General features: G+C 48.3%; 1 protein-coding gene across 5 annotated transcripts in view; it reads right to left on the bottom strand.

The window, feature by feature from the left end:
- BORCS8 (BLOC-1 related complex subunit 8) overlaps window positions 1-26,505 on the bottom strand; it is a 62,916-nt gene that overhangs the window by 22,732 nt on the left and 13,679 nt on the right. For all 5 annotated transcript variants that reach the window (XR_003858335.1, XR_003858336.1, XM_029613841.1 and 2 more), the window contains exons 3-4: window positions 24,217-24,281; window positions 11,475-11,582 (exon numbers count right to left, since the gene is read on the bottom strand). Coding sequence is in view for 3 of the 5 variants with exons in the window: in XM_029613841.1 (XP_029469701.1) it covers window positions 11,475-11,582; window positions 24,217-24,281 (173 nt within the window). In the remaining 2 variants the exon portion in view is untranslated. The remainder of the gene's footprint in view (window positions 1-11,474; window positions 11,583-24,216; window positions 24,282-26,505) is intronic.

Raw genomic sequence — 26,505 nt, 5'->3', positions numbered from 1 at the left:
GGAATCTAAAACTACTATAAAAACAAAAAAAATCTCTTTTTCCTTTTTGCAAACTATCAGCCTGCAGGTGTAGCTCTACCATCTGTTGGAGTCAGATAAATACTGAGGTCCTGCAGTTGGCACCCTCAGTTAAGCAGCAGTGCCTCAAAGTTTTGTTCTCCGACTCCATCTGCTGGAAGGGATGAATAACCCACTGGTCTGGGTATGTTCAGGAAAAGTAAATGGACCATAGAAACGACGGCAGAAGACGACAAAATGGCCCATCCAGTCTGCCCAGCAAGTTTCTCACCTTTTTTTTTCTCATTCTTATCTGTTACTTTTGGCCTTTAGTAACCTTTTGCTTCTATTTCCCTTCCACCCCCACCGTTAATGAAACCTTTGGTTCTATTTCCCTTCCACCCCCGCTGTTAATGTAACCTTTTGGTTCTATTTCCCTTCCACCCCCGCCATTAATGTAACCTTTTGGTTCTATTTCCCTTCCACCCCCGCCATTAATGTAACCTTTTGGTTCTATTTCCCTTCCACCCCCGCCATTAATGTAACTTTTTGGTTCTATTTCTCTTCCACCCCTGCCATTAATGTAACCTTTTGGTTCTATTTCCCTTCCACCCCTGCCATTAATGTAAAGAGCAGTGCTGGAGCTGCTTCTAAGTGAAGAATCTAGTTTAATTGGTTAGGGGTAGTAACCGCCGCAATAAGCAAGCTACTCCCACATTTATTTGTTTGCCCAGCCTGTGCCATTCAGTAATTTGTTGGTTGTTTTCTGACCATAAATCCACTTTTCTTCATTCCCCCCTGCCATTGAAGCAGTGAGCTGCGCTGGATATGCATTGAAAGTGAAGCATCAGGCTTAATTGATTCAGGGTAGTAACCGCCGCAATAAGCAAGCCACATCCATGCTTGTTTACCCAGACTGTGGAATTCAGTCCTTGTTGGTTGTTGTCTGAATATAAAATCATCTTTTCTTCTTTCCCCCTGCCGTTGAAGCAGAGAGCAACACTGGATATGCATTGAAAGTGAAGCATCAGGCTTGTTTGGATTGGGGTAGTAACCGCCATAACAAGCAAGCTACTCCCCTCTTTTTTGTGAATGGAAATCCTTTTTTCACATTTCCTCTTGCTGTTGAAGCATAGAGCACTGTCAGAGTCGCATTTACAGTGTGTATGTCTATTGAAGAAGGGTATTATCTCCATGTAGTAGCAGTCTTCCCTGCAAGCCTCCCTCTCTTCCTTCACATCCTCTAGACTTTATGGATCCACAGTGTTTATCCCACGCCCCTTTGAAGTCCTTCACAGTTTTGGTCTTCACCACTTCCTCCGGAAGGGCATTCCAGGCATCCACCACCCTCTCCGTGAAGAAATACTTCCTGACATTGATTCTGAGTCTTTCTCCTTGGAGCTTCAAATAGTGACCCCTGGTTCTGCTGATTTTTTTCCAACGGAAAAGGTTTGTCATTGTCTTTGGATCATTAAAACCTTTCAGTATCTGAAAGTCTGTATCATATCACCTCTGTTCCTCCTTTCCTCCAGGGTGCACATATTTAGATTCTTCAATCTCTCCTCATAAGTCATTTGATGAAGACCATCCACCTTTCTGGTCGCCTTTCTCTGGACCGCCTCCATCCTGTTTCTTCGGAGTTACGGTCTCCAAAACTGAGCACAGTACTCCAGGTGAGGCCTCCCCAAGGCCCTGTATAAGGGGATAATCACTTCCCTTTTTTTTTTTCACTCGATATCCCTCTCTCTATGCAGCCCAGCATTCTTCTGGCTTTAGCTATCGCCTTGTCACATTGCTTCCCCGACTTCAGATCGTTTGACACTATCACCATCTTCTTTCTTGATCTCCCTCTTGTGAACTGGCATTATAGCCTCCAGCTCGAGCAGTTGGTGTAACGATCCTTGGTTGGCTGGCTTCCTTGAATCTGAAAGGAGACTGGACAAACTCTGGAATAGCCAATTCAAGGTCATAACCCCCACAATAAAGTGGGGGCACTTTATTGTGTATTAGAGGAGAGTTAGGTGAGGATTAACACACTATGATACATTGTAACATTTAGTGTGTTACATTGTTTCTTGATGTTTATTTTTAATGGTGTGGATGAAGTGAGTGAATGTGACTAGTTAGTTTTAACTCTGTCTAGTGAGAGTCATGATTTTATATTAATAAAAAGATGTTTTGTATGATATGATTGTATTCTGTAGTAGATTCTCTCATTGTGTATATTGTTAAATAATCTCCAGAACCATCTATCTGTACAACTGCCTGTCCACACCTCATAAAGCTATGCAAAACATCCATTGACAGGTGGAGGCATAGCCCCTTGTATCATCATTTTGAGCTTTGAATCCCTGAGGAACCCCAAGCTCCTCCTCCTCAACTTCCTCTTTGGCTCCCCTGAAAGGAGTGGAGTGATATCTGTAGCCTAACTTTCTGAGGAGTGATATACAGTATCTCCTGGGTCTATACTGCCTGACCTCCCGATAATGAGCACAAGAGCCTCTCATCATGCACCTGCCCCTGTCATCCTACAGCAGTGGTTCTCAACCCTGTCCTGGAGAACCCCCCAGCCAGTCGGGTTTTCAGGATATCAACAATGAAAATGCATGAGAGAAAATTTGCATACACTGCCTCCATAACATGCAAATTTTTTCTCATGCATATTCATTGTCCTACAGTATCTGAGGCCTGGACTCCCGGGTCCTTGATGAAACACCACCTCTCTTTGAAGGGTAGTCTGCACAGATGAGCTTTGAAGGCCAAATCTGTTGTCCAGTTCCTCAGCCACAGCAATCTCCTAGCCGATACCGCCATCATTACATGTTTAGCCAATGTCCTGATTAAGTCCAGGGAGGAAGACTCAGAACCAATGTCAGGAAGTATTTCTTCACGGAGAGGGTGGTAGATGCCTGGAATGCCCTTCCGGAGGAAATGGTGAAGACCAGAACTGTGAAGGACTTCAAAGGGGCGTGGGATAAACACTGTGGATCCATAAAGTCTACAGGACGTAAATGAATGTGGGAAAAAAAAAAAAGATTTGCATTCACAAAAAAGCAGGGAGTAGCTTGATTTTTATGGCAGTTACTATCCCAAACCAAATAAGCTTAATACTTCACTTTCAATGCATATCCAGCAGAGCTCTCTGCTTCAACGGCAGGGGAGAAAGTCTGACACTTCAACCATATAGGAAAATTAGGTTCTTACCTTTGCTAATTTTCGTTCCCGTAGTACCATGGATCAGTCCAGACAGCTGGGTTATGCCTCCCCTCCAGCAGATGGAGTCAGAGAGAAAACTGAAAGCATCCCCTAGATATACTGGTGTGCCTCCTGCGGTCCTTCAGTATATGTGATATCAAAGCAGAAGGAATGACTTAAGCACTACATACCGAGTCCCCCCACAAAAAACTTTTTTTTTTTTTTTTTTTGAACCAGTGACTAGATCAAGTAGCCACATCCTTGAAAACAGGTAAAAACCAGAACAACAAACAGGACACCACAAATGTACAACAAGAACACCACAAAATGGCAACCGGCCACCTGACACTGTGGCGACCGACACAAGACAAAAAACTGCACTGTAAAACAACAGAATACGAGCGGACTCCCAGAAGCACCAAGGGCGGGCGTCTGGACTGATCCATGGGTACTACGGGAACGAAAATTAGCAAAGGTAAGAACCTAATTTTCCTTTCCCAGTACGTACCAGGATCAGTCCAGACAGCTGGGATGTACCCGAGCCGCCTTAACTGGGGTGGGACCCTGAGAGTCCCGCTCGAATCACACTGCTCCCAAAGGACTCTGTAAGAGGGCCACGGACATCAAGTCGATAATGCCTGGAAAAAGTATGCCAGGATTTCCACGTGGCCGCCCTGCAAATCTCTTGACAAGAGACCAAGTAATTCTCCGCCCACGAAGTAGCCTGAGAACGCAGAGAATGAGCCTTGAGCCCAGTGGGAACCGGCTTACCACAGGCAACATACGTAGACGCAATAGCCTCCTTTAACCAGCGTGCAATGGTAGCCTTGGAAGCTGGGAGCCCCTTCCTGGGACCGTTCCACAACACGAAAAGGTGATCCGACTTTCGAAACTCGTTGGTAACTTCCAAATAGCGCAAAAGAATCCGTCGAACATCGAGACGTCTCAAATCCCTACCTTGAGAAGACTGGAGGTCCTCGTCCGAAAAGGAAGGCAATTCCACCGTCTGGTTGACATGAAACGTGGAGACCACCTTCGGCAAGAAGGAAGGGACAGTCCGTAGAGAAACTCCCGACGCCGAGATGCGCAAAAAAGGTTCCCTACAAGAGAGAGCCTGAAGCTCCGAAACCCGGCGAGCCGAAGAAATGGCCACAAGAAAAATCGTCTTGAGAGTCAGATCCTTTAAGGAAGCCGCCTTGATAGGTTCAAACGGCGCCGCACACAAACCACGGAGTACCAAGTTCAAGTTCCAACAAGATGGACAGGGAAGCCTGACGGGAGGACGCAAGTTTCTAACCCCTCGCAGAAACCGTGCCACATCTGGATGACTCGCAAGGGACAAGCCTTCGACCTTACCCCTCAAGCAGCCCAGAGCCGCCACCTGAACTCGCAGCGAATTATACGCTAAGCCCTTCTTCAGGCCATCCTGTAAAAACATAAGGATATCCGCCACGGACGAACGTCTGGTCGAGATACCCGCCGTGTCACACCAATCATGGAAGACCTTCCAAACCCTCGCGTAAGCGAGTGTAGTGGAAGACCGACGCGCCCGAAGGAGAGTAGACACCACCGCATCCGAATAACCTCTCTTCTTCAACCGCTTCCTTTCATAAGCCAAGCCGCCAGACAAAAATGATCCGCCAGATCGAAAAATACTGGACCCTGGCGAAGAAGATTGGGAAGATGCCCGAGACGCAGTGGGCCGTCGACCGCCAAGTTGACCAGATCCGCGAACCACGGACGCCGCGGCCATTCCGGAGCCACGAGAATCACCGGACTGTGATGTGACTCTATGCGCCTTAACACTTTCCCTACCAGGGGCCACGGAGGGAACACATAAAGAAGAATGTGACGTGGCCACGGAAGGACCAGTGCGTCCACCCCTTCTGACATGTGCTCTCTCCTCCGGCTGAAGAAGCGCACCGCCTTTGCATTTAGACGGGTCGCCATGAGGTCCAAGCGCGGGGTCCCCCAACGCCGCGTGATGAGAGCCATCGCCTCCGACGAGAGCTCCCATTCTCCTGGATCTAGGTGCTGCCGGCTGAGGTAATCCGCCTGAACATTGTCCACGCCGGCAATGTGGGTGGCCGCGAGACGCTCTATGTGCCGTTCCGCCCAGGACATCAACAGCGCCGCCTCAGTCGCTACTGCTTGGCTTTTCGTGCCGCCTTGTCGATTTATGTACGCCACCGTGGTCGCATTGTCCGACAGAACTCGGACTGCTCGTCCGCGTACCAGTGGTAGGAGGCAACGCAAGGCCAGGCGGACCGCTCTGGTCTCCAATCGGTTGATGGACCAAGTTGCTTGGAGTGCTGACCAGGTGCCCTGGACTGCACGGGACTGGCAGACCGCTCCCCAGCCCGACAGGCTGTCATCCGTTGTCACCACCAACCAGGACGGGGGTTCGAGGTCCACCCCCTGCAATAGATTGTCTGGAGTCAACCACCAAGAGAGACTGGAGCAAGCCGGCTCCAGCAACGGCAATTCGATCCCGTACTCCTCCAATCGGGGATCCCACCGAGACAGAAGCGCTCTTTGTAACGGACGCATATGCGCAAAAGCCCATTGTACCATCTCCATAGTAGACACCATATGACCAATGACTTGTAAATAATCCCAGACCGTGGGAATCTCGAGCTCCAACAGGCGCCGTACCTGAGTCATGAGATTGAGCATGCGTTGCTGCGGAAGAAAAACCTTGCCCACCAAGGTGTCGAACCGAGCTCCCAGGAACTCCAGGCGTTGGGTCGGCTCGAGTCTGCTCTTCGCAAAGTTGACTACCCAACCCAACTCCTGCAGCTGGTGAACCACTAAGGAGACCGCTCGGGTGCAAGCCGCATGCGACTTCGCTCGGATGAGCCAATCGTCGAGATAAGGATGCACAAGGACGCCTTGGCGGCGGAGGGAAGCCGCTACCATCACGAGAACTTTGGTGAACACCCTCGGCGCGGTGGCCAACCCGAAGGGGAGGGCGCAAAACTGATAGTGGTCCCCCATCACCATGAACCTCAAGTACCTTTGATGCCGTTCTCTTATGCCGATGTGTAGATAGGCCTCTGTCAAGTCCAAAGAAGCCAAAAATTCTCCCTTGTGGACGGCCGCAATAACAGACCGGAGGGTCTCCATTCGGAAGCGAGGCACCCGCAACGCCTTGTTTACTCCTTTGAGATCCAAGATGGGCCGGAAGGTGCCCTCCTTCTTGGGAACCAGGAAGTATATGGAATACCGACCCGTCCGAAGCTGGTCCCGCGGAACCGGAACCACCGCCCCCAGAGCCTGTAGATGAGCGACCGTTTGGGCTATAGCTACTTGTTTTTCCACCGGGCCGCACGGCGACACCATAAAGAGATCCCGGAGGGGACGTACAAAATCCAACTCGTAGCCGTACCGAACCACGTCGAGGACCCATTGATCCGAAGTAATTTTGACCCACTCCTCCCAGAACCGGGACAGCCGGCCCCCGATAACGGGAACGGAGGAGTGGGCCCGCGCACCTTCATTGTGCGGGCTTGATGGCAGCAAAACCTTGGGAGGAGCCTCCGCGTAGAGGCCTCCTGCCACGAAAGGAAGAAGAAGACCAGGCCTGGGATCTCGTCGCCTGCTGCCGCTGGGAAAAGGAACCCCCTCTTCCCCCACGGAAACGTCTTTGGCCCCGAAAACGAGCCCTGGCGTTACCAAACGACCGAGGCTGCCGAGGCTTATCCTCCTGCAGCTTGTAAACCTTGTTGTCACCCAGGTCCTTAATGAGCTGATCCAGCTCCTCGCCAAACAGCAATTGCCCTTAAAAGGAAAGGAACCTAACCTCGCCTTAGATGTGGCATCCGCCGACCAACGACGGAGCCACAGCAATCTCCTGGCTGAAACCGCCGAGGACATAATGCGAGCCGATGTGCGCAACAAGTCATACAAGGCATCCGCTGTATAAGCGACCGCTGCCTCCACACAATTTGCCTGCTCAGCCTCGCCCGGAGGGAGCTCCTGCATGGTCAGCAGCTGCTGAACCCAGCGGAGGTTGGCCCTCTGCACAAGGCTGCTGCAAGCCGCCGCTCGGACCCCCAGTGCCGCCACATCAAAAATACGCTTTAATAAGACCTCAAGCTTGCGGTCTTGGAGGTCCTTCAACGCTATGCCCCCCGTCACGGGGATAGTCGTATGCTTGACCACAGCCGTGACAGCCGAATCTACCGCGGGTGTCTTCAACAGTTCCAAAGAATCCTTAGGTAAGGGATATAACTTTTCCATGGCTCGATTCACACGCAGGGAAGCCTCTGGCAGTTCCCATTCCTTCGAGACAATCTGCAAGACCTTGTGATGGAAAGGAAAAGTCTGAGGGGGGGCCCGAAGCCCTGCCATCGCGATATCCCCTGTGGACGAGTCCGCCTCCTGAGGCGGTGTCGTTAATTCTAGCTCCTGCAGCACATGGAGAATAAGGGCACTTAACTCCTCCTTAGCAAACAAACGGAGCACCTGAGGGTCATCCCCCTCTATGGACCCCTGCTCGTCCGCCGTTAGCAAATCCGGAGCCCCCGGGGACTCTGGAGCGGCCCCTGCATCGCTCAGGCCCTCAGTGCCTCCCCCCCGCGGGCGGGGAGCCGAAGCCCCGGCCGACCCTACTCCCGGCGGACTCCCCCGGGGCAAGGAAGTCGTTTTGGGCACCTTCGGGGGAGGGGGCACCTCCGGCTCCCAGCCGGATTCTGCTTGTAAAAACGCCTTGTGCATTAAAAGCACAAAATCCGACGAAAAAGGCACTGACCTTTTTAATCCTGTCTTCGGGGCATTCGCTGCGAGGGGTCCCCGAGGAGACCCCACATCGGGCTGAGAGCGCGGGCTGCGTGCGTCCGGCGAGGGAGGAGGGGAGGTCTCCTCCTCCGAAGCTGAAAATTCATCCTGCCACGTGGCCAAGATGGCCGCCGCACTCCTCCCCGAGGGAGGAGGGGCCGAAGACCGGCTGCCGGAGGCACTGCTGTGCCGCGACGCAGAGGGGCTAGGAGAGCGGCTGCGGGCAGCGCTCGGCCCCCCCGAGGGTCCCTCACCCCCTGGAATACATCGGGGGCAGAGACCCTCGCGGGAAAGACGCGCCCCCGCCTCCCCACATGTCCGGCAAGCCGAGGATCGCGGCATCTGAAGAAGGAGCCCTGCACTGACGGCGAAAAAAGGCGCCAAAAACCAGTGAGGCGAAAATTTTGCCAGCAAACGCGCGCCGGGTGAACTAGCCACCCCCTCCGGGGTCCGAAAGGCACGGGCAGGCTGTTTTGGTCGGGGTAAAGCAGGGGAGCTCACTGCCTGTCCCCAACAGGTCTTAAATGACTCTTTAGTTGAACTTTTTTTTTTTTTTTTTTTTTTTTTTTTAAACCCCCTTCAGGGTCAGATCCCTGGTATTGAGGGGGGGGAGGGTGACCGGCCCACCGGTAAGCTCTCCCCCAGCCACACGGACACTCTATCCCGGGAATAAGAGGAGGGTATTACCCTCCGAGCCTGCCCCACACTGAACTACAGCCTCGCAGCGCAAGACAAACTAACAAAGACAAACAGGCAGACAGAGGACAGAAAGATGTACTAATTGATCTTGTCCCTTGTCTCCCCCTTTTTTTTTTTTTTTTCTATTTCCCAGTACCGAGAAACTGACCAGACCAGAACCGCAGGTTATGCCTCTCAATCTGCTGGAGTCAGAGAATATACTGAAGGACCGCAGGAGACACACCAGTATATCTAGGGGGTGCTTTCAGTTTTCTCTCTGACTCCATCTGCCGGAGGGGAGGCATAACCCAGCTGTCTGGACTGATCCTGGTACGTACTGGGAACCAGCATACCTCTCTGCTTCAACGGCAGGGGAGAAAGTCTGACACTTCAACCATATCCAGCATAGCTCCCTGCTTCAACTGCAGGGGGAATGAAGAAAAGTGGATCTATATACAGACAACCAACAAGGATTGAATTACATAGTCTGGGTAAACAAATAAGCATGGGTGTAGCTTGCTTATTGCAGCGGTTACTACCCCTAACTAATTAAGCTAGATATTTCACTTAGATGCAGCTCCAACACTGCTCTCTACATTAATGGTGGGGGTGGAAGGGAAATAGAACCAAAAGGTTACTAAGAGCCAAGAGAAACAGATAAGTATGAAAAAAAAAAAAGTGCGAAACTTGCTGGGCAGACTGGATGGGCCGTTTGGTCTTCTTCTGCCGTCATTTCTATGTTTCTAAGTCATACAAACTGTCCACTAAGCAGGCCACTCCCAATTCCAGCTTAGTCACCTCTCTATCCCAGACGTCTGAGGCTCCCCTGCTTTCAGTTGTAGCTGCTGGCCTCACCAAAATCAATGATCAAGCCACATACCCTCCACAGATGTTGCCTGTAGGGACAAACTGGCAATTTCAAAGCATATTTTCAGAGCCACTTCAATCTTCCTATTTTGGGGGTCTTTCAAGGCCATGCCCTCTTTCCACTGGAATTGTTCTCTTTTGTGTGACTGTGGCCACTGGTGCATCTACCTTTGGCATGCAAAACAGCAGTCCCCTTCTGTCTGTTGGATTGGGTAGAGTAGCGGCATGGTTCTCCTGGTCCTAAGGGAGGAAGCTGGGGTCTCCCATTCTGCCATAATCATCCCCTTTAGAAGGATGCTGGTAATACGGAAGTAATGATGATTATGTTTCAGAGATGGAACAGGTGGGTGGTAATGTGGAGGTGGTGAGATTATTATATTTTGCTGGGTTCTATAGTCATTTTATTGTTTACTGACTTTAAGTTATGTATATCGCTTTGGAAATTATTATTGTAAAAACTGGAAGGTGTTTACATTTTTATAAATAAAACAAAAATAAATAAAACTGGATCTTCTCATGGGGCTGCTTCCCTATGGTTCAGAGATTGGATTACTTGGTATACAAGTGTCCAAAATTCAGCCTTCCTAAAGAGTCTGAGTGTGTCCTCACCTCCACAGCGTATGTCATCTCTGCTTCTTTGGAACCTTCCCACCAACTCCTGCATCTCTCGACCTCCATCCCATGAGCGACAGTGGATGATGGGGGAAGGTCCACGAGTGGTCCTGAGAAAGACCTTTATCTGGTTCTATCCAGGGTCTCTTTACATCTAGAGACTGTTTCTCTCCAGGCTTGGCCGGGGATGGCCCCCTTTCTTCATTGCACAGTAAGCCTCGTGCATAACCAGGACAAACTCTGTGCTCAATCCCTGTTCTGCCATGGAGTCCTGGAGAAGCCCTCCCTGGAGCCCCGGGGTCTGACGCTGCTTAGGGCCCCAGTATTCTCTCTCCCCTACTGCTTCCCAGATGTGCCGATGCTACCCCCCACCTGACGCTCTTCTCTTCTCCCACGATGCCTGATGAAATATTAAATTCCTGCACAAGGAACCTGAGACTGTACTTTGCTGCTGCAGAGCAGACATCTCCCTTCCCCTCTCTATTGGCCTCCTGCAGCTGAGGGGAAGCATGGGAGAAATCGAGCTCTTCCCACCACAGGAATCTGTAGCTGTACTGATGTTTTGCATAACTTCATGCTCACACTACTGGGTGCAGGGCCTTCTCAGACAAGACCCAAATGGGAACTGGATTTGTTTTTTTCCCCCCAGGGAAGGAAAAGCAACCAATCATGGACATCATTCCCCTTTTTCAGCTTGGTTTAAGCTGTCCCAGGAAGATCGACCTGCTGGGCAGTTGTCCTAGGAGCTAAAAAAAAAAAAAAGTCCTTCCTGCTGCACAGTCTGCCCTCTGGTGGAGGTAGAGAACGACTGACACAGCCTTTCCTGCTGCATCCAGCTATATAGGGCAGCCTAACGCCAGAAACGGCTTGTGTTCTCTGCCTCCACCTACCGGTGAGTGAGGATAACCCATTCATCTGGATTTATCTGGCAGGAAAACAAGGAATGAAATTTCCTCTGCACAGAATCTTTATGTAAAACACACACAATTGCATGTAATGCAAGGAATGTACAGTACACTTGACTTTCACGGGAAATGTTCCTATTCTGGTGACATTTTCTTAGCAAATAATCTGTCTATAATAATTCAAAATGGGTTTTTAAGCAAAATTAATTCAGCTGCTTCATTTCCGTAAAGCCAATGTGCAGAAACACTCTGTAGGGACTGCACTGAGTGACAGCTCACGGCACACAATGTCACGCCAGAAATTGTTAATAGTAGTCCCAGGTAAGTCTGAGAATTGTAAACGGCTTTGGGCAGTTTATCTGGTGAGGTGGTATACAAACGTTTTCAACAAACAAATAAAACATGTTTGGTGGCTCTGGCTGGTCAACTCTCCTCTGTTACCTGTGTCCTGGTGCTGAGCTCATCTGATTCTTGGTGTTGATGGTCTGTCTGAGTAGCCCCTCAATGCTCTTGAAATATTCACTACTGTAGGTCATACTCCGGATGGCGCTGGTACAAAATAAAAGAGTGAAAGGAATGCAGTTACACTGAGGCTACCCTTTTCGTAACAGACTATAACAAACTACAGACATCTCTCCAACGGTAATCTGTGTATGGGATTTGTTAAAGCAGTTACAATCTGCTAACACAGATGCTCTTGGCAACAAATGTCTCTCCCCATTGGTTACAAAGAGAGAACCCTGCACCAAAAAAATTACATTGCACTCCACAACCAATCGCATAACCACTTGGTCCATCCTACCACATGAACAAATATTTAGCCAATTTGCATACAAGCATAATGCTCCAACTGCTCCACTATACACGATGGAAGACAGCAATGCTTAAGAAGCATATTTAAAAATAGACATATGCTGCCATCTCTAGGGTCACAGCTGAAAAAGTGAAATCACTTATTACCTGATAATTTCCTTTCCTTGAGTTCAGACAGAGCAGTCCAGACAAATGGGTTATGCAAACCAACCAGCAGATGGAGACAGATCAACAGGCTCGCTGATACCAGCCTGCCAGTAATTCTAAAACAAGCTGTGGACAACTTATACAAACCAATCAACAATTTAACCATATTACTTTTATTTTAACCAGTGGACTATTAGAAGTATAAGGAAGTAGAAGTGAAGAGAGGTTTACCATACACTAGAAACACACATCTGCAGCTAAGTATAATCATCCATTATACTTCATAATTCAGCTTATTCATAGAAACATAGAAATGACGGCAGGAAAAGACCAATCAGTCCCATCCAGTCTGCCCAGCAAGCTCCCACACTTATTTTCCCATACGTATCTGTTTCACCAACCACCAATTTCAGGGCCCTTGTTGGTAACTGTTTGATTCAAGTTTCCTGCCATCCCCTTTCATTGATGCAGAGAGTCTTGTTGGAGTTGCATCAAAGGTGAGCATAAGGCTTAATGGTTAAGGGTAGTAACCGCCGCATCAAGCAAGTTACCCCAATGCTTGTTTACCCAGACTGCACAGATCATCGCCTTGTTGGATATTGTCTGAATGTAAATCCTGTTTTCCACATTTCCCCCTGCCTTTGAAGCAGAGAACAACGTTATATATGCATTCAAAGTGATGTATCAGGCTAATTGGTTTAGGGTAGTAACCGCCATACTAAGCAAGCTACCCCCACGCTTATTTGTTTACCCCGATTGTGAAGTTCAGTTGGTTGTTTTCTGAATGCAAATCCTCTTTTCCACATTTCCCCTTGCCGTAGAAGCAGAGAGCAATGTTGGAGTTGCATTAACCTTGCGAAGGCTTATTGAGTAAGGGTAGTAATCACCAGGTAGTAGCCTCCACTCCAGTAATCCACCCCCATGGCTCTTCACTTCATTCCCATCCTCTAGCCTTTATGGATCCACAGTGTTTATCCCATACCCCTTTGAAATACTTCACAGTTTTAGTCTTCACCACTTTCTCCGGAAGGGCATTCCAGGCATCAACCACCCTTCTCCGTGAAGAAAAACTTCTTGACATTGGTTCTGAGTCTTCCTCACTGGAGCTTCAAGTTGTGGCCCCTAGTTCTACTGATTTTTTTCCAATGGAATAGGTTTGTTGACGACCATGGATCATTAAAACCTTTCAAGTATCTGAAAGTCTGTATCATATCACCCCTGCTCCTCCTCTCCTCCAGGGTATACCTATTTAGGTTTTTCAATCTCTCCTCATAAGTCATTTTATGAAGACCATCCACCTTTTTGGTTGTCCTTGTCTGGACCGCCTCCATCCTGTCCCTTTGGAAATACAGTCTCCAGAACTGAACACAGTATTCCAGGTGAGGCCTCACCAAGGCCCTGTACAAGGGGATCATCTCTTCCTTTCTCTTACTGGTTATTCCTCTCTCTATGCAGCCCAGCATTCTTCTGACTTTAGCCTTCGCCTTGTCATATTGTTTCACCGACTTTAGATCGAAAGACACTATCACCCCAAGGTCTCTTTCCTGCTCTGTGCAAATCAGCTCGTCACCCCCTTCAAATACAGTTCTTTCGGATTTCCACATCCCATATGCATGACTCTGGACTTCTTGGCATTGAATCTCAGCTGCCATATCTTTGACCACTCTTCCAGCTTCATTAAATCCAGTCTCATTCTCTCCACTCCTTCCGGCGTGTCCACTCTGTTGCAGATCTTAGTATCATCCGCAAAAAGACAAACCTTACCTTCTATCCCGTCTGCAATGTCGCTCACAAAGATATTGAACAGGACCGGTTCCAACACCGATCCTTGTGGCACTCTGCTTAACACCGCTCTCTCTTCAGAGTAAGTTCCATTTACCATCACACATTGTCAACCAGTTTGCAATCCAGGCCACCATCTCGGCACTCACTCCTAAGCTTCTCATTTTATTCACCAGTCTCCTGTGCGGAACCGTATCAAAAGCTTTGCTGAAATCCAAGTAGATGACATCGAGCGCTCTTCCTTGATCTAATTCCTTAGTCACCCAATCAAAAAAGTCAATCTTGTTTTCTGACAGGACCTTCCCCTGGTGAATCCATGCTGCCTCTGGTCCAGCAATTCTGACTGTAGATAGTTCACTATTCTTTTTTTCAGCAGCGACTCCATTACTTTTCCTACCACCCAGGTGAGGCTAACTGGCCTGTAGTTTCCAGCCTCCTCTCTGCTCCCACTCTTGTGAAGCGGGACCACCACCGCTCTTCTCCAAACACTCGGCACCACTCCCGTTTCTAGGGATCTATTGAACAGGTCGCGCAGCAGACCTGCCAGCACATTTCTGAGCTCCTTCAGTATCCTGGGATGAATCTCATCAGGTCCCATGGCTTTGTCCACTTTCAGTTTTCCTAGCTCTTCCCATACATTCTCTTCTGTAAACGGAGTTACATCTACTCCACTCCCCTCCGGTTTCTTGTTAACTAGCAACGGTCCTTCTTCAGGGTCCTCTTTAGTGAATACCGAACTGAAGTATTCGTTTAATATTTCTGCCATTTCTTCATCTCTCTCCACACATTGATCCTTTTCACCTTTCAATTTCACTATACCACTTTGAACTTTTCTCCTTTCTCGGATGTATCTGAAAAATGTTTTGTCACCTCGCTTTACCTCTGGCAATCCTTTCTTCCGCTTGACTCTTTGCTTGATTACTTTCTTTGTCTCCCTCAGTTCCACCAGATATTCTTCCTTGTGCTCCTCTCTTCGGGATCCTTTATATTTCTTGAACACTGTTCTTTTAGCTTTTATTTTTTCAGCCACCTCCTTTGAGTACCAGATAGGTTTCATTTTTCTCTTGCTTTTTCTTTACTTTTCTAACATACAGATTTGTTGCCTTGGTTATTGCTCCTTTTAGTTTGGCCCACTGTTCCACATCTCTCATGTTCTCCCAGCCTTCTAGGTCTTCCTCCAGGTACTTCCCCATTTCATCAAAGTCTGTGTTTTTGAACTGCAAAACTCGGGGCTTTGTGCTTCTTCTTTGTATCCTGTTTGTGATATTAAACCATACCTTTGATGATCACTGGTGCTGAGGTGGGCACCGATCTGGACATTAGAGACATTATCTCCATTGGTGAGCACTAATTCGAGTATAGCTCCCTCCCTCGTGGGTTCCATTACCATTTGTTTGAACAAAGCCCCTTGCAGGGCATCCACTATCTCTCTACTACTGTTAGATTCTGCAGAAGGGATTCTCCAGTCTACATCCGGCAGATTAAAATCTCCAACAATCACCACTTCTCCCTTTTCCATCTTTTGGATGTCTTCAACCAGATCTCTGTCAAGCTCTTCCATTTGATTTGGAGGCCTGTAAACCACTCCAATAAAAACGGAAACTCCATCTTTTTTTAGGTCGGCCCATAGTGCTTCTTTCTTTGCCCCATCTTCCTTGCAGCTCAGATGCTTGGATATTGTTTCTGACATAAAGAGCCACTCAGTTGCAGAACATCTTCTGCATTGCAGAGTGTGAATGAAAAGCAAATAGCAGTACTGAACTAGTCTGACTGGACTCAAGGAAAGGAAATTATGAGGTAACAAGCAATTTCACCTTCTCCTTTCATCCAGTCAGACCAGTCCAGATAAGTGGAATGTATACAAGCTATTCCTAATAGGGTGGGAGCTGCCCAAGGCCCTTGCAAAACTGTCAAGGCAAAGGAGGCTTCTCTTTAAACCCAGCATCAAGTAGCAATGCTTAGAAAAGACATGCTGCTTTACATATCTCCAAAGGAGAGACAAATCACAACTCTGCTCATGAAGTAGCCTGCACCCTTCTGGAATAAGTTTGTAGTTGCTTTGGTAATCAAGTACCAGAGTCCACATAAGCTGCTGTAATCACCTCTTTAATCCAGTACGCCACAGTACTCTAGAGCAGGGCTGCTCAAAAACAATTCTATGCCCCCCCCCAGCCTGTTGGGTTTTCAGGATATCCCTAATGAATATGCATGAGATGTATCTGCATGCACTTATATGCAAATATATGTCATGCATATTCATGTTTTCAGAGTGGCTGAAAACATCCCAAGTTAGTGGGGAGAAGGACAGCCACAGAGATTCATCACCTTCCCTGCCCTGACAAGAGCCAGGAATAAATCCGCCATCCCACCTTGCCCGAACAGAGGAACTCTAGGCCAGAGGGAGTGCCTTTGCAGGGTTAACCCCTTTTCTGCAATGGCGTGCAGAAATAACTATGGGAGGATAGGATGGATGAGCTGTGGCCTAGTGGATTAGCTGGATCCCTATCCTTGGTATTGCTCTGTCCCCCGGGTCTGCATGCTGTCTGCGGAGTGTGCTGGAGGCTGTACCCTGAGCAACCAAACCCTCTGCATATCATCCCCTGCCAGCAAGAAGCAGCTCCATGTAGCTGTTCCGCATGGTGGTGCTTCTGGTTCCTATCCCTGTCAGCAAGAAGCAGCTCCGTGTGGCTGTCCCATGTGGTGATCCCATGTTGGTGCGCTCTAGTAGGGTTCACATCACCTGCCAACAAGAAGAGGCCCCAAGAATCAGTGGGTCCGATGGTGACCCACCAGTGGGCTTCCAGTTCCTAGCCTGCATGTATAAGAACGAAGAAGATGTCCTGGGGAGGAGGGTTGAGTCCTGGCAGTAGTAACTGAAAGGAAAGGGAATGAAACAGGGGTAGTGAATGACAGGGAGGGAGAAGGTGAGTGATTGAGAGGGAAGAGAGGGGTGAGAATAAGGGAATGGAAGGGGGTGTGGAAATAAGAAAATGACAGGAAAGGGAAGGTGGCCAAGAGTGAATGACAGACGAAAGGGAGAGGAATGATGGGAGGGGTGATTACGATGTGAGCAGGAGTGAGGTGATGAGTGAAAAGAAATGGAAGGGGGTGAGAATGAGTGAACGAAAGGGGTAAGTGACAAGAGGGAAAGGAAAGGAGAGTGAGTGACTGAAGACAGGGGGCGAGAATGAGGGAACAGAATAGGGAAAGCAGGGATGAGAAACAATGAAGGAGATTGAGTGGGAGGGTGAGTGATGGAGGGAGAGAGTGAGGGGAGGGAGAGAGTGAGAGAAGGGTAAGAAAGAGTGAGGAGTGAGTGACAGGGAAGGGATGAGGATGAGAGAACTGAAGGGGGCAGCTGGAGTGAAGGCATGAGTGACAGAAGGGAATGGGATGGAGTTGGCATGATGAGAGATTAGGGAAAAGATGTAAGGAGTGACTAAGAGGGAAGGGGACTGAGTGGGAGTGTGTGATGAGGGAGGGATTGACAGAGGTGGGGTAAATGGGAAGCAAATGAGTGAGAGAGGGCAGGGGTGAGTGAAAGGGGTGAGAGAAAAGGGAGTGAATAGGATCGAGTGGGAGTGTGAATGACAGAGGGGGGAGTGACTGAGCAGCAAGGGGTGGAAGTGAGTGAGGGGAGGACATAGAAGAGGGGCATGAAGAAGAGAGGCTAGTAGGCTGCATGAGTGTTTGTGAGTGAGTGAGAGAAGGAAGCTTGTGCGTTCCCTCCTCTTTCACCCTACAATCTCAGTGAGACTGGAAATGAAACGTTTCCAAGTATGGAGAGGGGGGGGGGATTTTATTTAACCTTATTAATTTTAATTATTGCGTGTTTGATATGTCTGCTGTTTTGAAAAATTTGAATGATTTTTGGGAAATGTTTAATGTATTTTAATCCTTCTTAATGCTTAGATGATGTTCTATTTGTCATCTGTTTTGAAATATAGGAAAATTGGTTCTTACCTGCTAATTTTCGTTCTTGAAGTACCACAGATCTGACCAGACAAGTGGGTTTGCATCCCTACCAGCAGATGGAGGCAGAGAACTAAAAACTTTGAGGCACTGCTACATAAGCTAGAGTGCCACCTGCAGTCCCTCAGTATTGACCTGTACCCAAGCCAAGATGTATACCTTAACAGACCCCAATAAACCATGGGCGAACAGAGAATTAAAAGTTGGAGCCCCCTGAAAACTAGGCCATCTTAATACAAAGCACATACCAAGCTATGTACACTTTTCCCTTAATCTGAGATTTTAATACCAGCTCAGCAACATCCAGAAGCGAGGAAGTCTTTCAAAAGATGGGGACGGGTCTCTGGACTGATCTATGATACTTCAGGAATGAACATTAGCATGTAAGAGCCAATTTTCCTTTCCTATTCGTACCCTGGATCAGTCCAGACAAGTGGGATGTACCCAAGGCCTATCTATTCTGGGCAGAAACTCAAAAGACCCACGTGCAACACACTTTACCCAAAAGTCATCTCTTCTGGCGCCCGCACATCCAAGCGGTAATGTTTGGTAAAAGTGTGAAAAGAAGACCACGTTATTGCTTGAGAAATCTCCTGCGGAGAAAACAGCTGACACTTCACCCACGAGGTTGCCTGAGCCTTAGTGAATGTGCTCTCAACCCCTCCGGTACTGACTGGCCCTTACAGATGTAAGCAGACGCTATCGACTTGTTCAACCATTCACAATAGTGCCCTTGGAAGCCTTATTACCCTTCCTTGCACCACTGAACAAGACAAACAGATGATCAGATCTCTGAAAGGTATTCGTCATCTTAAGATATCACAAAAGAATCTGATGCACATCCAATAAGTGAAGCTCCCTTGCCATCGAAGCGTCGGCTGCCAAATTCGGAAAGGCCGGTAGCTCAACAACCTGGATAAGGTGAAAGGAGGACACCTTAGGCATAAAGGAAGGAACCGTATGTAAAGAAACCCCATTCATCCTCCTGTTGTGCAGGAAAGGGTCCCTACACGACAATGCTTGCAGTTCAGACATCCTTTTAGCTGAACAGCCTTCAGGGTTAAATCCTTTAAAGAAGCCCTTCTAACTGGTTCTAAAGGAGGACCAACAGCACCCGAAGAACCAAATTCAGATTCCATGCTGGACAAATCTTCCGGACCGGAGGACAAAGATGTTTTGCCCCCTGGAAACGAACCACACCTGGAGGAGACACTAACGATCTTCCTTTAAATCTACCTTGAAGGGACCCTAAAGCTGCCACCTGCACTCAAAGGGAATTATAGGCCAAACCCTCAGTCAAGCCGCTTTGCAAAAAGGCCAGAATCTGCAGAACATCCACCTTCAAAGGCTTCACCCTATTCTGCAAACACTACAACTCAAAAACCCTCCATACTCGGACATAAGTCGATGACGTGGAAGGCCTCCTTGCCTGAAGCAAAGTCGCAATCACAGGCTCAGAATAACCCTTCAAGCAGAGCTGCTGCCTCTCAAAAGCCAGGCCACTAGACAGAAGTGATCTTCCCGATCGGAAAATACAGGCCCCTGTCACAACAGCCCTGGCAGATGGGCCAAGCGAACGGGACCGTCCACCGCTAGATGAAGCCACCGGAAAGGAGCGGACCAGCCCGCCTTCAGTGGTCAATCTTATTTACGCCCCCTCCCTGGGACCTACCATCCCTCAGAGGTCTGCCTTGGGCTTGAAAGGACTGCTCCTTGCTTGAATTCTATCTTTGCATCGCCGGCCCAGGGCTCCTAACAGCGTGAAACGTCCTCGCCTCTCGGAAGTGAGCTCGCGGAGGAAAAGGAAAATTGGTTCTTACCTGCTAATTTTCGTTCCTGTAGTACCACGGATCAGTCCAGACAGTGGGTTGAGCCTCCTGTCCAGCAGATGGAGACAGAGAAAAACTCAAAGGGTGTCCTATATCAGGACTGTGCGCACCCTGTGTCCCTTCAGTATAAACGTTATCAAAGCAGAGAAATGTAAAGTTAACCAGAGTAAGATCAAGCAAGTAGATAAACATGTAACAACCAAACTGTAATTTGAAACTGAAAACACTGCAAAGAACTGCTCTTAGATATATATCTATCTAGTAGATACTTCTGGTGCCTTATAGTTCTGATATGAAGTAGATATTTCCAAAATCTGTGAGTGGAAACAACTTCAAGCGGACATGTGAAAGGTAGAATGCAGCCAGGGCGGGCATCTGGACTGATCCGTGGTACTACAGGAACAAAAGTTAGCAGGTAAGAACCAATTTTACTTTCCCTGTATGTACTCGGATCAGTCCAGACAGTGGGATGTACCAAAGCTTCCCTAAGTAGGGTGGGACCGAGATAGTCCCGCGCGAAGTACCTGTCTGCCGAAGGAACCAAAAACTGGTGCCTGTCCTCTGGCAATCTATTCCCCTTGGACTCCCCCAGGACCTTTATAAACTGATCCAGGTCCACTCCAAAAGGAAAATTGGTTCTTACCTGCTAATTTTCATTCCTGTAGTACCACGGATCAGTCCAGAATGCTGGGTTATGCCTCCCTTCCAGCAGATGGAGACAGAGAAAAACTTGAAGGGCATCCCCTCTTAGTTTGGTGTGCCACCTGCAATCCTTCAGTATAATCAATACCATAGCAGAATGAACAAAATTCCAGAACCACTGGCTAGATCAAAAACAGTACAACTTGAACTTCGAAAATTATCTACATGTAAGGAGTAGTCTTTGGTTATCTTTGTTATACTCTGCAGAAAACAGCTGTTAATGAAAAAGGAAAAAATTGTCCAAGTGAACTCTCCAGACAAGAATACCCTCCTGAATGGGCGGGCGTCTGGACTGATCAGTGGTACTACAGGAACAAAAATTAGCAGGTAAGAACCAATTTTCTTTTCCATGTACGTGCCCAGATCAGTCCAAACTGCTGGACTGTACCCGAGCTGCCCTACATGGGGTGGGACCTGGAGAGTCCTGCTCGAAGAACACTGCTGCCAAAACAGTCAACATCTGAGGCCCGGACGTCCAAATGGTAATGCTTAGCAAAGGTGTGTAGCGACTTCCAAGTAGCCGCTCTGCAGATCTCCTGCGGCGAAACCAACTGACTCTCCACCCAAGATGCCACCTGAGACCTGATCGAATGAGCTTTTAAACCCTCCAGCATTGCACGTCCATGACATATATATGCCGAAGCTATAGCTTCCTTCAACCATCGGGCAATGTTAGCTTTGGATGCCTTATGTCCTTTCCTAGGACCGCTCCCATAGGACAAATAGATGGTCCAAAAATCTGAAACCATTAGTAACTTCCAAATATCGAAGGAGAACCCGGACATCCAACTTCCGCAAATCGCGAGCCTGAGGGGACTCACGATCCAAATCCGGAAAAGCCGGCAACTCCACCAACTGATTTAATTGAAAAGCTGACACGATGGTACTGTTCTAAGAGACACTCCTGAATCCGAAAACCAAAGAAAAGGTTCCCTACAGGACAGCGCCAAGCATATGGCCACTAGGAAGACTGTCTTGAGTGTTGGGACTTTCAAAGTGGCCCGTTTGAGGGGCTCAAAAGGAAGTCCACACAACCCAAGGAGAACCAAGTTCAGACTCCAAGAAGGACACACCGCTTGAACTGGGGGGTTCAAATGCTTAGCACTCCTCAGGAAACATGCTACATCAGGATGGACTGCAAGGGATGCTCCCTCAATCTTACCCCTTAAACAGCCCAGAGCTGCAACCTGGACTCTGAGAGAACTGTACATCAGCCCTTTTTTCCACCCTTCCTGTAAGAAGGCAAGTATATGAACAATGGTGGTGCGGCGCGGGGGAAACATCCAAACCACTATTCCAGGAATTGAAACCCTTCTAGACCCGAACATATGTGAGAGAAGTAGATGTCTTCCATGCCTGTCAGAGGGTGGAAATGACTGAGTCAGGATAACTCTTCTTTCTTAACTGCTTCCTTTCATAAGCCAGGCCGCTAGACAAAAGCGAGCCGCCTGGTCTAAAAATACTGGACCTTGCCGAAGAAGATTCGGAAGATGACTGAGACAAAGCGGGCCGTCCACCGCCAGGTTGACCAGTTCTGTGAACCACGGCCTCAGTGGCCATTCCGGAGCTTCAAGGATGACCGACCCTGGGTGGGTCTCTATTCTTCTTACGACCTTGTCCACCAGGGAGGAAAGATATAGAGCAGAATGCTGCGGGGCCACGGAATGACTAGAGCATCCGCTCTTTCCGCCCCGTGCTCCCTTCTGCGACTGAAGAAACGAGCCGCCTTCATGTTCAGCCAAGTCGCCATCAAATCCAGATGAGGAACTCCCCACCGATGAGTTAAGGGCCTCAGCGCTTCCTCAGATAGCTCCCACTGTCCGGGGTCTAACCGTTGTCGGCTGAGAAAATCCGCCTGAATGTTGTCTACCCCGGTTATGTGAGAGGCCTCCAACGGGGTGAGATTGTTTTCTGTCCAGATCATCAGCTTGTCCATCTCCCAGGCTACTGGACGGCTTCTGGTTCCCCTTTGACGATTGATGTACGCCACCGTCGTCGCATTGTCGGACAAAATCCGTACAGACTGATACCACTTGAGAGGAAGAAAGCTGCGAAGCGTCAGGCGTACTGCTCTTGTTTCTAAGCGATTTATGGACCACTTCGCCTCCTGACATGTCCATTGACTTTGCGCAGACTGTGATTGGCAAACTGCCCCCCCAAAAGGAAAGGCTGGCATCCGCTGTTACAATTAACTACTGGGGCCCCTGCAGGTCCACTCCGTGCTGCATGTGCTCGGGGACCAACCACCAACTGAGACTGGCTCTGGCGGGGTCCAGTAGCGGTAAGGGTAACTGGAATTCTTCTGATTTGGGATCCCAGTGGGAAAGCAACTCTCTCTGTAAAGGCCTCATATGAACAAATACCCAGGGGACTATCTCCAAAGTAGAGGCCAAAGAACCAAGCACCTGCAAGTAATCTCATGCCTTGGGTACCGGCAGGGGCAACAGATGCCAAATCTGAGACATCAGCTTGTCGATCCTCTCCTGCATGAGAAAAACCTTGCAGACAGCCATGTCAAACCGGGCTCCCAAGTAGTCCAGGACCTGGGACGGGACAAAATGGCTTTTGGAAAAATTGACGACCCATCCGAGAGAGTGAAGACTATGCAAAACCGTGCGAACCGCTACCTTGCAAAGTTCTTCCGACTTCGCTCAATGAGCCAATCGTCCAAGTATGGATGAACCAAGATCCCTTCCTGTCTGAGAGCCGCCGCCACTACCACCATCACCTTGGTGAAGATGTGGGGTGCGGTCGCCAAACCGAATGGGAGCGCTTGGAATTGATAATGCTCGCCTGGGACCATAAACCGCAGGAACCTTTGATTGTGCTCGCGGATCTCTATGTGTAGATAAGCCTCCGTCAGGATCCAGTGAGGCCAAACACTCTCCTGTGTGGACGGCAGCAATGACTGACTGCAGAGTTTCCATCCGAAAGTGGGGTACCCGAAGCGCTCTGTTCACTTTCTTCAGGTCTAATATCGGGTAGAAGGAGCCTTCCTTCTTGGGAACCACGAAATACATTGAGTACCTGCCGGTCCTGCATTTGGCTGGAGGAACCGGAACAATGACTCCAAGGTCTTTCAACCGACACAGGGTTTGGTTCACCACGTTGCTTTGCCTGAGACCCGCAGGGAGACACCAAAAACAGGTCTCGTAGCGGGCGAGCAAAATCTAAAGCATAGCCATGTTCTATGATGCTTAGAACCCACTGGTCCAAAGTAATCTTGACCCATTCCTCAAAAAACAGGGAGAAACAACCTCCTATCACTGGAATGGAGGAGTGGGTCGGTGCACCTTCATTGGGAAGACTTACTGCCGGAAGATCCCCGAGGGACTGTTGCGGGGAGACCAATGGCCACAAAAGGAATGAGCCCAAGACTGGGATCTCGCCGAAGGCTGCCGCGGAGCAAAAGAAGGAATTCTGCCCTGATGAAAACGGCACTGACCCCGAAATCGGGAACGAGATGGACCAAAGGACCTAGAAATCCTAGGCTTGTCCTCCGGAAGCTTGTACACTTTGTCTCCTAGGAACTTAATGAGATGTTCGAGATAGTCTCCAAAGAAAAAAAAAATTCCTTTCCCTTGAAAGGAAGCGCCCCCAACTGAGACTTGGAAGAGACATCAGCGGACCAGTTGTGGAGCCATAGAAGCCTCCTGGCCGAGACTGCGGAGAACATTGTGCGCAAGAAAGTATGGCGCTCGCCGGGTAGCGCACGTGCACATGTACGCCCGCACGCAACCTTTTAAAATTTACCCCACGGTTTTTACTAATTTTAGTTTTATTTAATGGCTGGGAAATCCCTGATTTGTCAGTTGAACCTGTGTTCATTCCACAAGCCCCTTGCAGGGGCACAGATGGAGTCATTTCTGTTCTAAGGGAGTATGTGCAAAGGAAAGCAGGGTCTCTAAAGTTCCAGGAGCAGGCAGGGCATTCATTACCTGCAGGCATATTCCACAGTGTAGATGGCCCCCTGGCTTTGTTCCTCCCAGTTCTGCATGTCAGCCTGAGAAGGAAAGCAAAAAAATACAGGATGTAACATTTTTGATGGGGGTCTCATGTTCCTCCATTCATCAGTCTTGCTCACTGCTTTACAGAAGCAATGAGCAAGACTCTTATTGATAAATGTTTTGGGAAAAGGGAGTAACAAGTGAAGTGATCAAATCTGCAGATGACAACATTATTCAAAGTTGCTAAAACATGAGAGATTGTGATGAGTTGCAGGAGAACCCTGTGAAACTGGGCATCTAAACAGCAGAGAAAATGCAAACGTAGACAAGTGCAAAATGATGCAAATGGGAAAAAAATAGTTCTAACTACAGGTAGCAATGCTGGTTTCTGTATTAGTAGTCACCTCCAGGAAAAGGACCTCCAAGTTCTTGTGGACAATGCATTTAAATCCTCAGCTCGATGTGTAGTGGCGATCAAAAAAGCAAATAGAACGTTAGGAATTATTCAGAAACGAATGGAGAATAAAACCGAGAATATCAGAATCCCTATGGTTGTATCCATGGTAAAAGCAGTGGCATAGCCAGAACTGAATTTTTTTGGGGGGGGCCTAAGATTAACATGGGTGGGCAGAGGCATACAGGTTTGAGCCCTACTAGTTGTACTCTTATCAAGAAATAATAGCTTAGAGTACACTTGACAATGGATTTCATCATGAATGACGCTTTAACATTTTGTTTCAAGCACTTACCAACATTAAAAATAGCTTACTGCTCTGTATTAATTTATTTAAGCAAGTTTGCTTACCGTAAACGGTGTTTCCGTAGATAGCAGGATGAATTAGCCTTGCTGTCATGGGTACTGTCCATTAGGGCCTGGGAGACGGAGCTTCAAAGTGATGTCAGAGCTTTGCTCTGAGACTGGTGCGTGGTTTCCAGCGCTGGAATCGACTCTCCTCAGTCTGTGATAAAGCGTGGTCGTGAAGGCGAAAGTCGACTGCTCAGGGAGGTGGGTGGGTCAGCATGACTAATTCATCCTATCTACGGAACACCGTTGCTCACCGTAAACTTGCTTTTTTCCGTCGATAGCAGGGCTGAATTAGCCATGCTGTCATGGGAGCCCTAAGCTCGATATCACGCTGAGTTAAAATGTATTAGTCTTTGTATGAATGAAGCGTGATGAAGATTAAGTGACAGTCGACTTAGTTGAATCGGTGGATAATGACTGTAGAAGTGTTCTGCCCAATTTGGCGTCTTCCGTCGTTTGCTGATCTAAGCAGTAATGGGAAGTGAATATATGAAGAGAGGCCCACGTGGCCGCTTTGCAAATATCCAATGGTGGCACTTGTCCGAGATGAGCCAGTGAGGCCGCTACTGCACGCACTTGAAGCGCAGTAGGGTGAGAAGACAGTTTGGACTGACGTTTGTCATAGCAGAATTGTATACATTGAGTAATCCAGCTAGAAATGGTGCATTTAGCTACTGGACGTCCCGGAGCATTCGGGTTGAAGTACACAAAGAGTTGCGACACCCTGGTAGGCGAGTGGGTTCGCTGCTTATAATATGCCAATGCTCTCTTGCAGTCTAATGTATGCAGAAGTTTCTCTCTTTCGTTTTGATGTGGTTTGGGACAAAATGTTGGCAGTTCAATTGATTGGTTAAGGTGAAATTGGGATATCACCTTTGGTAGAAACGACGGGTGAGTGCGTAGGAGTTTATAATGATAAAATTGGAGATAAGGGCTATAGTGTACTAATGCCTGTAATTCGCTTACCTGGCGAGCTGAAGTAACTGCTGTCGGGAAGACAACCTTCCAGGTAAGAAATTTGATACTCGCAGAGTCCATTGGTACTATCAATTGCTCCAGAACCAGGTTCAGTTTCAGGGTACTGGAGGCTTGGAGACCAGAGGTCGAAGATGCGTTAGTCCTCGGACAAATCAAGAAACCATTGGCTATCGCACTGAGGTGAACTCGGACTGAAGCTGTAGCCAGACCTGCGACGTATAAGGTGTGCAGATAATCTAATGACATGTCCGGTGCACATGTGAGCGGGTCAATACCCTTGGACTCGCACCATGTTGCGTACCGTTTCCATTTGAATTGATAATTTTTATTTTTTATTTTATTTTATTTTTATATACCGACATTCTTTCTCAATCGAGATATCACACCGGTTAACATTCAGGTACTGTAGGTATTTCTCTATCCCCAGAGGGCTTACAATCTAAATTTTTGTACCTGAGGCAATGGAGGGTAAAGTGACTTGCCCAAGGTCACAAGGA

The sequence above is a fragment of the Rhinatrema bivittatum genome, chromosome 8 (assembly GCF_901001135.1).
Source record: "Rhinatrema bivittatum chromosome 8, aRhiBiv1.1, whole genome shotgun sequence".
Lineage (NCBI taxonomy): Eukaryota > Metazoa > Chordata > Amphibia > Gymnophiona > Rhinatrematidae > Rhinatrema > Rhinatrema bivittatum.
This window is presented reverse-complemented; position numbering and strand designations above follow the sequence as displayed.